At 35.7% G+C, this 12,129-nt stretch overlaps 1 protein-coding gene across 1 annotated transcript; it reads right to left on the bottom strand.

Annotated features, from left to right (window-relative positions):
* Positions 1–2,382: 2,382 nt before the first annotated feature.
* Positions 2,383–11,880, bottom strand: LOC103948686 (phosphate transporter PHO1). The gene is made up of 15 exons (XM_048584610.1): positions 11,619–11,880; positions 10,227–10,310; positions 9,844–10,081; positions 8,371–8,722; positions 7,575–7,623; positions 7,348–7,419; positions 7,043–7,172; positions 6,539–6,659; positions 4,088–4,337; positions 3,819–3,923; positions 3,653–3,697; positions 3,396–3,548; positions 3,019–3,300; positions 2,795–2,934; positions 2,383–2,666 (listed from the first exon to the last, which is right to left on the bottom strand). The coding sequence occupies exons 1-15, from the start codon at positions 11,853–11,855 to the stop codon at positions 2,576–2,578; spliced, it is 2,349 nt and encodes a 782-aa protein (XP_048440567.1). The 5' UTR covers positions 11,856–11,880; the 3' UTR covers positions 2,383–2,575.
* Between the last annotated feature and the right edge of the window lie 249 nt (positions 11,881–12,129).

The following is a 12,129-nucleotide window of genomic DNA, read 5'->3' as shown; positions in this document are numbered from 1 at the left end:
GGTAAACATGGAAATTCGATGTTCAATTATAAACCCAAAAGACATGTAATACTTTATCGAAAACTATCAATATAAACCTTGCATTATCCAGTCTCCTAGACTTTAAAGGATAAGTAGAGTGGTGACCCCTTAAAATTGGCCAGGAGGTTTAGCAGCAATGTGTGTGGACAAACATGTGACCAGTTTGTTGATTCATCAATCAAAACCATAAGTATTTATATGGTCCGCATTTTGGTTGGATTAGTCCACATATATTCCCTTGAATCTACTATGAAAAGAGAGTTGTTTCGTATCTTTGTGAGGGATGATTTAGAAAATCAATTTCCCTAATGAGCAAGCTTGGCAAAGTGTGCTTATAGGCACAAGATCATTACTTCGGGTAAGGAGATGTGTTGTAGCATCATTGTTCGACCTAAGTGTCCCAAATGGTGGCGCCAAAGTAAGTAAACTGCTCAATCACCAGGCTCCAGGCCTGCCGCATGCGACGTGTTCCCAATTGGGAGGTAGTCAATTGGCCCCAAATCAAATCTTTAGGCTCATTTTTTGAGGTGGTGCAAAGATATTTCACTCTATTTTTTTCAGTGGTTTCATTGTTGATCATTGTTCTCTCGAATATCCTTAAAAAAACTCAACGACAGTTCTTTCGGAACAGATAGAGTATAAGGTCTCTTAATGGTTATGTAGTACCATTTATACAATGAGGAGCGTGCCAATGCTCTTAATCAAGTTGGATAGACTTGAAGTCGTTGCTAAAGATGTGATTTAGGTGTAAAGTTAGTGTGCATAATATCGCATTCATCTAGACAACTAACTTTCCCACATTCCTACCTATTCCATTTTTCGGCCTGGGAAGCAGCAGCTCGGGAAGCCGAGATTGCAGCCCAATTTTCAGCCCAGGACGAGAAGATGAGTATGATCTTACGGACCTTATAGATGTTCGGCCTCCAAATCCTGATGCCAGTACTTGATCTTGCTCTACCTTCGACCTCCCAACCACTTTGCCCAGGCGGTAGCCTGATGCATCAAGCCTAGAAGACTACTTGTTGTAATTTTTTTTCTTTAATATTCGGACATCTTGTATGTACATTTTCATATATTTTATAATTAAATACTTTTTCTTGGTTTATTAATTATTGTTTAGAATTTAATTACAATATTTATTAAAAATTAAATAAAAATATTTTTGCAAAAAAAAAAAAAAAAGGGTTTGCGCGACGAAGAAGTGACCAACGTGGTGCAAAACGACTTTGCGCGACGTTGGTCACTTCTTCGTCGCGCAAACCCTTCTGTCATTGCCCTGGCGCGATGATTGGTGCCCGACGAAGGTTCGTTACGCTAATTTTTGCGCGACGTTTTTTTATTTTGCGTGATAAAGGACCTGCGTCGCTCAAAGTGTTTTTTTGTACTAGTGTATAAGTAAGTTGTTATGACATTTGGCACACATCTAGCCTATTAGCTTTGTTTTAATCTCAACCTTACATTACAAACTAAGAACAAACACTTCAAAATTGAAAGAAAAAACAAGAAACTTGGATCAAATGCAGCTGCAGAAGCTTAAGCACCAACACTTGGGACGATGTAAGTCTCAGTCCACTTACTCGATTACTCCTCCATTGGTTTTCTTGCTCCATTTTATGGGTTTTTGTATTTAGAGACTGAATAGGGTTTTTCCTCACTCCATAAGAATACAGTGGGAAAACTGCTATTTTTGTTGCAATGTTGGATGCTTGGTATTGAACTGGGAAATTGGAACTGCTTGTAGTCACCTAATTTTACCGGCGATGTCGGTGTGTGGTCCATATCAGCTTCATTCTGTATCAGCAAACTAACAATGGTGATCATATATTACGACCATCTTTTGCATAAGTGCTAGCTAAGCTCCAACTCTCTTGCATATGGTTTACAGCTCTAATGGGTGTAAACGGGTGACCCGCAGGCTTAACGGTTGAGTTTAGGTATTCCGTTAGCTTAACGGGTTAAGTTTAAGTTATCCGTTTACTTAACGGGCCAAAGCCCCATAAAACCTTACAGGTCTGACTCTACAGAGGTGCCGTTTCCTGCATTGCATACAGTACTTAATTCTCACAGGAAAATTTCTCATGCAGAACTTCAAACCCAAAACTTTGATTTTAAGGTTCATATCGGACCAGCTTTCCCAAGAAATGGTAAGCCCTAATTGTGTTATATATTCTGTGAAATTAAGACAAACTGTTGGAATCAGATCACTTACTCCAGTTTTCTTTTCTTGTATCTGAGATTAGATCATTATCTTCAGATTCGAACATTTTTGTGGTAAATCCGAAAAGGAAGTGTCTTGAGAAATATTTCATACACGTACGTAAGCAAATCCAAATTAATATGCCAAAATGTACAGCAGAAAAATGTTATTCGATTTGAAAAGTACTTTTCTTCATTACACTGGCGCCTCACAATTCATATTCCGAATTGTAATATCAGATGAATAGATGGCAGGATCTCACACATTGATATAAGAAAATGTGGATTCCTTGTGCCTTGGCTTTACTTTACCCATATCAGCATTTCGGGGTTTCTATACATGTTAGACCGGATCATCTCAGCCATCAGAATCTGTCTCGCGGAATGGTAAAGGAACTGTCTTCACTGCCCTGTACTTGCCAACATTGTTTAGATGCTCGTTCTCTAACCTGTTTAATACAAAATACAGCAAGTTGAGAAGCTTGTGGTTTTATTTCTGGTGCTTGTAGAGAAGGATACGACTCGGGAGTTATCCTATTCATTGGATCAAATATTTTGTTCAAAAACAATTATGCACCTGTAAAAGTTCCAATGCCCTCGCCGGATAACCTCTAACGAAGCTAACAGAAAGTCCAGCAAACGTGACTCAACATCCGGAATTCTGTGAAATCCCATTACTGTTTCTACCCAAGCAACTCTCAAAACCGCATTCAAGGCCTACATAAAATTTACACTAATTTTTTGAGAAATTGAATGTGGTTTATGCATATAAACCTCAGAAAGATTTAAAGAAAAACTTACAACAGAAGCATAGTAGATGTTCTTGTTCTTAAGAACGAGCTCATCTCTTAGCCATAGGTTCTTGGATTTTGGGTTGAAAAGCCCCCAGTCCTTGACAAAATCCCAGTACAACTGGTACACTGTAGCCATCACAGAGGTGATCACTACTATATAAAACCATAGGTGGCTGTGCGGGTTGTTAGCGTATGTAATCCTTGCTCCGGCTGCCAACATGGCGGAAACATACTTCCCCATGTTAGCCAATTGGTTAACGTCGGATTCATCAACCCATCGTCTTGCACACTAGAAGTTAATTGCATTGATAGGTCACATGTTAGTGGGACTAAAGAATTATGATTTTTCACTGAACAGAAAAATAATTGTAGAATCTGCATTACTTGCATGGCACGCCAGTAGTACGGCAAGAACGAGATAACATAAAGCAGCTCTCTAAATAGCCTTCCACTTCGGCAGGTTTCATATTGGTGTGATCTGAAATTTCCGGCAAGAAAGTAACATGCTGTGGATTCCATGTGTCTCAGCAATGGGATCTACAAGCAGGGAGATATATATTAGGCCATGTAAATTAAAGATGAATTTTAGAGCAATTTGGCCTTAGAAATTTCTTTTTATCACTGCATATTACTATGATTACCTGGCTAGTAAGTTGATCAGCCATAAAAAAATCTACCATCAAAACCTGCATATGTTTCAATTTAAAGAGAAAAAAAGAAGATTAAAGCTTCTTTGTGCTAACTGATTTCAAAATATTGTTAACAAAATAATAATTGATGGGATAATGAGAAAAGAAGTAAATGTACCTTATAAAGTGGGGAACAGACTATGTTACGAATAACTTTGATGAAGCTGTAACGAGTTGGTCGATAGAAGATGTCAAACGGGCACACGAGCAGTGCAATGGAAAACTGGAACATTTAGTTGAGGATTAGCAACAATGCTTCATGATATGTGGCTCAATTTTCTTAGTTACTTTCTTTTAAGCTTGAATAATGAATATTATGTTTTACATAAGTTGTCCAAGTCCAAGCTATCTGCCTAACAAGACCTTGACGAAAGAAATGGAACTAACCAGAAGGAAAAGTCCAGGAATGCCATCAACATGGCTAGGTAAGAAGTTGTTTGCCCTTAATATAAGGTGCACAACCATGGCAGCAACCACTGCTGTCATGAAGGTTGTGCATATGAGGAAGGCGTCACGATACTTTAGGGCAGTGCTTGGTTGGAATTCAAATATGAAGTTGTAATTGATTCTTGTACTCTTCCACATGAATAGGTTGCATCCATACATAAACAAGTGCAGGCTGAGTAATGCAAAAACGCTGCACAAATTGACACCCTTCAGAGTTAGCACACTGATAAATGTTTCATTCATCATAAGTTTTGGGGGTGGATTGAAATGCAGACAAAGAAAATTCATAGCTACAGCCCCATCATCACTTTGCAAACCAACAAAGGATTGGGAACTGATTAGAGGTTTCGAACCCAAGACCTCGTACACCTAAAGCTCAAATGCCTTATTAGAATACCACAGAACCCCGAAAGTTTAAACTGTTAGAGAATGAGCTAGTAAGTTAACAAAGTCTCTGTAGTTTTCTTTTAGCCAAGTTTGTTTCCACTAAAATGTATAAATCAACAAATTCTGCGTAGTTAAGCTTAAAAACTTCATTAACTAGCCTTTAACGAGATGTTAAGGATATATTTCGCTTAAATTAATGTATTCAAGTGACTGACAATGCATATTTCATCGCCACAATACTGATAAAGTTATGGCTAGATTTATACAAGAAAGGCTTGGCTATTCATTTTACTTAGTAACTGATTCACGTAACTTCGTGCTTATGATCAGAACCGCTCGTATTGTAAATCACTCAATAAAGATCATATTTACAAAGAGTCAATTAAAACTAAGGTTGTATAGTCAATCAATTATAGAAAGTGGATAGATGTTTCATAATTCATTTACTGAATCCTTTTTCTGTTTTAGTACAGTTCTATGACTAAACGATCTCATATTTAATTGATTGTTTTGTAGAGATGATCTTTACATAGTGAATTTATAATATGAATGGTTCTAATTATAAACATGAAGTTCCTTGAATCGGCTACGTATAGGGATGGACAACGGTTATGGTGGGCGGATAAACGCGATTATTTACCCATAACCGTTTAATTAAGTTTTTACCCACATAACCGTTTATAAACGGTTAACCATACCCATAACCGCATACCCATTTACCCATAACCGCTTACCTCTTTACTTTTTTTTTTCTTTACTCGTCTACCTATTTCTTTAACAACTTAAAAATTAAAAAGAAATTTGTCATAATTTTCTTTTTTCTAACTATTAAATACTGTTATAAGTACATTAAACATGTATTTTTATATTAACGGAAATATTATTTATGAATATATGTGATGTCTCCCAATTATTTGATGGTCAATTTATTACAAGAATCATGCATGGTTGTAGGTTAATTAATATTCTTGTATACATACATCTATATATATATATATATATATATATCTATAAAAGTAGGCATTAGTCTGCTAATAGGCTAATTTGATAAATGTTCATCGATCCAAGCCATTTAATCGATTTCTAATTTTGGGGTCAAATATTTATTGAAAACTCGAGGCCAATTAAATATATATATATATATATATATATATATATATATATACAGATATATAGATATGCATCATCTAATAATAACATGTTTCTAAATGCTCAAGATAGTTATTATCTTGAATTGGTCAAAGCTCCAAAAGACTCCAAAACAAAACTGTCGAACACTAATGTTTTAGCATATTTAATCACATATTTTAAATATTAGCCCGTTCTATCAACTATATTCTTCTCTCAATTGAGGCATATATATATTATGGCCCTTTATAACCAAATATATCTCGGGATACTAAACCTAGTTAGAAACCAATTTTTATTTTATTTTTTAGTTTTACATATATTAAAATAAACGGTTAAATGGGTACCCGTTTATAATCGCGCGTAATACCTATAACCGCCCATTTAAATTTCATGGGTAAACGGTTCTACTCATAACCATTTATTTATCTAAACGGTTACCTATAACCGTAACCGTCAAATTTAAATGGACGGATAACTGCAGTTACCCATAACCAATGGGTATTTGCCCATCCCTAGCTACGTAGTGAATTGAGGAGAAATCCCTCCTCTCATTGAGGAGCCAAGTTAATTTCGATATTACAAGTGAGTCTAGCTGATCTGTTAGTGATATTGTCCACAATATGGTTCGCAATAGTCCAAATGGTTTACTTTGAGATAGGTTGTAATAGAAACTATATATTGCTATTCTATGATATAATTATTGGGATCAAAGCTATATAGTACTACGGTTAGTAATATTTTTTTTTTTCAATTTTAAATGAAAGGTTGTATGTTCTAATCTTATAGATAGCAAATTGATAGCAATTTATATCTTGACTTCTAAATATAAATATATCGTTGTATAAAAAAAATATTTGGGGATAAAGAATGCACCTGAAAACAGGGTAGACAGTTTCCATGTAATCCCTTTCTGTATTATGAGAGAATATACCAGACAAGTGCGCTAAGATTGCATACACACAAAACAATGATACAAAACAACCTGTAAACAAACCTGCAACAACATAACCAAAAAAGATTAAACTTTATTAAAAGAGGGAGACCACAATCAGACCAAACAACTAAACTCTTACAACTTTGTGGGGCCCCAAGAAACTTTGTGATCACCATTCATTCAATTATATATTGAGCAATCCCACTATCAGGATTAGTGGCAAGCAAAGCTTTATACGATACAATGGAATGAGGTTCATGTTGGCCCCAAGACTAATCATGCATTATATTGCATTACTTACATGGTTATATAGTCATTGGACTAGCAGCTCTTATTATTTATTTGTCACTAGATATAGTGGATTATGAAAGACAGTTTAACAAAAAATGAAATGATGATTTATATACACACGTACATAAATATTAGAGAGAGAGAGAGATTACCAACAAAAAATGTGACCATATGAGAATCTTTGTTTTGTTGTGGCCTCAAAAACTTCATTGCCTTTTTCTTGTCATTACTGGCGAAGTGCTTTGTGAAGAGGGACTCCACTTCGTCCATTAGTCTCACCACCTTTTCAAACCATATATAATAATGCACACAATCCCCATCAGAAAACCATTAAAACCCATTCTCCTAAACTAGTTAAAAGAACAAAAACAATAGGATATAGAAATCTACGTATCATATTGCGGAGAAAATTTTCTTAGCTAGATTAGGGTTGCAGCTAGGGTATTTGACTGGTTACCTTATCAGAACTAATGAAATGTGATCTCTTCACTGCTTTCAAATAACTTGCTGATGCTTGCTGGTTTGATACCTATACATGAAAAAGTTTAGTTGCTCCAAGTTATAACTTACAAGTGTGTGAAGGAAGTTGTAATATCCAAAAATTATCATGTCTCATAAAGCTGAGATTTTTTATTTGCTAATTAGATGAGGCTGAAAAATGGTAGAATATCAATAATATCTTACCTTGTCGAATTTCTTTAGGATCTTTGTAAAAGCTAACATATTCAGTGAGCTGCAAAAATTGCAAATTTGATTAGATAGTTAAGCGACTACTTAAAGAAAACATATTCCAAAGGTACAATCATTAATTAAGCTAAATGATGCGTAGATGCAGTGTTGCACTTGCACTGCATAAGTAGCTTTCACTATTAAGACAGTGTTTGATTCCTTCCACTTCTCTATTTTAGAAAGAGCATTATTCATTACTAAATGGTATCAACACCTTGATAATTTTCATATCCATGTGTTATCACCCTATGCCCACATCAGCAGCATCATAAAAACAGTCATTTGTTATATAACTTTCAGAAAACTGTTGCTAATGCTTTGCTACTGGAAGCTATTTACTCATATGCTTATAAGTAAAGTGATGGATTCTGCAAAGGTGTCATCTGCGCGTGCTTAAACATGTATAGAAACCAAATATTATACGTACTTTCAAAATACAAATGACAGAATATGTGGTCCAAATTAATGAGGATGTCATTCACTTCCAACAAACTAGATTTAAGCCACATTTACTGATCATCTTGCTGACTATTCCTTTAATCGACACGACACCCATCTTATTACACGGTTTATTTCTCTTGTTGTTAACAGAATCAGAAAATATACCCCAAACTTCTTAAGCTATTGGTTTGATTGCTTTTAACTGAGTCTGAAAAAGTAAATTTAGCTCAATCACACCAACTTCACTATGTAGCTTTTTTATCCCTAGCTGGTAAATCAAAGTAATTATATTAAAAGAAAGAGAGAGAACCTGTAAGTTTTAAGCAAACCAAGGCCTCTATAGAGCTCCACAAATGCCCCTCTAATCATCTTTTCAGCACACTGTATCTTCCTTCGATTGATGAACTCTCCAGGGCCTTCCTTTTTAGGATTGTTCACTAAATCTTCCCAAAGCATTGAAGTAACAGCTGTGATAGTCCTTGTTGGTGTTGTGTTTGGAATATCAATCCTCATGGCCATTTTAGGTTTGCCCTTCATGGTCTTACCCCTAGTTGCCGTGTTAATGAAGTTAACTCCATTTTTTTCTAATGCTGCAATTGCTTCACTAGTTTGTGTTTCTGTAGGAATAGTTTTCGATTCCGCCAAGCTCTCTGCATAAAGGTCTATTGCTAGTAATTAATGCATGCCAGCACAATTTTGATTTTGATTTTTCGAAAAATTCTTTACAATCCAATTCTTTTCTCAAACTCTCTCAGGTCAAATAGGAGGCAAGGATTCTGTTACCTTTTGGTTACGTTTCGCATGTTTGCCCTATGCACATTCTTGTTCGTTCTTTATAAATTTTGATTTGATTAAAAAGGGACTGTTACCTAAATCTTATGTTAATTCGTATAAAATTAGTTTATAGTGGAACATGGAAAATATTTGAGACACAACAGAAAGGATAAATTTTGAAAGATTTTCTCTATGCAGTTCTCAAATAGGAGAAAAGTTGCTGATACTAGCGTTAAGGATTTGGATTTGTCCAGAATTTATCTTTTTCCAGCTGTGATAGAGGATATTAGATAATTGCACTAACGATTAGACTTGCGACTTGAAAGCCAAAGTGCCATAAAGACCACGAACATTCCCATACGTTTAGTATACCATACAAAGTGGTTTATTTGCACATGTATATGCATTAAACCTACAAAGTTGACAAATTAGCACTTGCAAACGTGCAAGAGGATTGAGAATGCAAGCAATACTTGCAATTAGAGAAATGTGACCTCATATAGCACTACTAGAAAGTTGGGTATAGGACATGATTTTGTGGCGGCAGTTTTCCTCGTTAACAGTGACTTCATATAAAGAAAAAAATGATTTTGGGATTAAGGAAAGCCCTAATTTTCTTTTACTAAGCCACAAACTGAAGACTGAAATTAATTACTAGGGCAGTGGCTTAAAGAAACCATAACACCCTGAAGAGTGGTGACGGAATTAATTTTGGTTTGATTGAAATTGTAAAACGACCCAAGTTTTTTCCCTTTCTGGGCATATTATTAGTTGGTCCACGGCCTTGTCATAATCTAAAAAGCAACATTAAATGGTTTATTTTCTGTATTAGTCTTATTTTGCAAATCTTAGCTACCTTGACTGCTACTAAACAGTCTCGAAATTTCCATATGTTTCCACTAACCTGTCATGTGGAAGTACATGTAAGCAAAACTCTTAATATGGCCGGGAGTATAATATCAGCACAGAAAGCGTAAGCAGATGCCCTATTTCGAAACAAGAGGCTTACCGGTACTGAAGTCGGAGTTCCGAGGAGAAGAAGACCACGAGCTGGGAACACTCGGCATGTTCGATTTTGTTCCAGAATTCTTCCACCGCCGGTCATTGAGAATTTGCTTGAGGTCCAGCAGAATCTGTAGCTGTTTGTTCAAAATCTCTCCTCTCTCAAGAAACTCAGTCTCTTTGGTCTTGTAAAATTGGTTCACTTTATTAAGTTCTTCATCTAGTGCCTCAAAAAACACCCTGACCTACATGAACACCAACCCAGTACATTAAATATTTCCCTAATTAAAAGGTTTCTATAATTAAAATATTAAATAAGGTTAGTCACCCTAATTACTGTGGATTGGTTAATTATTTAGTTGTAAAATTTGTACCAATATTTTTTATTACCTCATCCTCCGAAGAAAACAACTGAGCGAGCTCGGTCTCGAAAATTTCTTCCTCCTCACCATCCTCCATGATTTTACTCTTCACCTGTGCAACAGAAAAAAGATCCATATTAATTTATGGGACCTCTGTCTTTGTTTTTAGTGTCCTTTTCATGGTGGTTTTGGATTTACTATCTCATGGTCACGATGGTTTCGTGAAATGAGTGTGTCTACTACTACAACCGTTCCATAATTTGCTTTCGTGTGAAAGATCGAAAGTTCGAAACCCTCAAAAAAGTGTGTAAGACCAAAAGGGCACAATACTTGCAGGACTCTGTTCCGGCCACTTTATTGACGTTCGTTTTTAACAAATTTTAATGTACGTTCACGGAAAAGCAAAAGAGCATGTATTTGATGTGAAAAAGATTACAGAAGCCGCTATAAGTCATCCCCGATCCCGGCAGCCCAATAGCAAATGTTCAGTGGAAAAAACCTCTTTTTATGAAGAGAAATTATTGTTTGGTACTTTTATCAATTTGCAGAATATTGTCTTATTATTTAAAAATATCGATGACATATTGTTGTTTTTTCTTTTTTCTGCATTATGAAAAAGCTTTTGGTGTTGGTTTCATGAGAAAAATGATAAACACACGCTCTTTTTAACCTCTGTCCTTTTACACACTTATTTAACCCTAATCGTTGATTTATTCAATTCAATGGTTAATAAAAAGTTAAGTGTGAGAAGTTGAAAATGGCAGTAAAAGGGTCTTTGAAAAAAGGCTAGGTAGCTAGATATATCCGCCACACTAGTTGAAGTGCAATGTTTGCGCCATGCACCCATTCACGGCACCAGCAATAAAGCAAAGCTTTGGTGCTTCTATCAATAAAGTGGATGTTATAGCTGATAGAGTACTAAATGAACGTAACTTTTACACACACGTCGAGAGAGAGAGAGAGAGAGAGAGAGAGAGAGAGAGAGAGAGACTGAAGAATATTTGAAGCAGAGGTATCGGAGTATCAGTTTAGGAATCAACATCCAGGAAGCACAGTCCAAAACCTTTTGCCTGAAAATGACATGATCACTTGAGTATTTTGCAGGTCTGAACACAACCCACCAAAAAAATGACACAATCCAAAATACACCACTTTATTTATATTGGGGAAAAAACTAATGAAAAGAAGGGAGGAAAGAAAGAAGGTTAGGTTAACTGAGTGTTGGGAAAATATTCTCGGTTCCTTTTAGATTTGTAAACTTGTTAACAATTTCCGGAAACTGGCCTTAAAATCCAAAGTAAGCAAAACCCTTCCTAGCAACCACCTATAAACCTCAAAAAAAAAAAAGCTCATTGAAAATTAATAAGCTAATACATATATAACTATTGACATGTTCTCTATGTGTGCATTAATAGATTACCTGAATTATCTCCGTTTTGTTATCGTAACTGAACAACTTGTCACTAATTTTTTTAGTGAAAAAGCGAACTGGATCGAAAATGGAGACACCGAAATCTCCAGCTGCGTCTGGGGGTTGTTTGGGGACTCTTGAAAGCTTGATCTTCTTTACTTGTTTCTTGAGCAGCCAGTAGTTGACGAAAGCATCCTTCCATTCTGGTATAAGCTGTGCTTCAAGCTCCTTTGAGAACTTCACCATTTTTGTTGTGTGTGTGTGAAGGAAGAGGAGGAGAAGAGAGGAGCTTATTAAGAAGTATTAGAGGGAAATGAAAGAGGTTTATATAGAGAGGCAGGAGAGAGAGAGAGAGAGAGTAGTAAGAATTGAATGATTTGATTTTGGGACAAAAATTTTATCCAATAAAAGACAAATTTAAATGAATCAAGTATAGGTATATTGCTATTGGCCGAAAATAAAAAACAAAGATATATTGGTTAAATTCTCACATTAGTAGCTAGCACACAATTCACTGGCA

The sequence above is a fragment of a genome, unplaced genomic scaffold (assembly GCF_019419815.1).
Source record: "Pyrus x bretschneideri cultivar Hongxiangsu unplaced genomic scaffold, Pyrus_bretschneideri_v1 Contig21, whole genome shotgun sequence".
Lineage (NCBI taxonomy): Eukaryota > Viridiplantae > Streptophyta > Magnoliopsida > Rosales > Rosaceae > Pyrus > Pyrus x bretschneideri.
The sequence above is the reverse complement of the archived record's forward strand: the minus strand, read 5'-3'. Positions and strand labels throughout refer to the sequence as shown.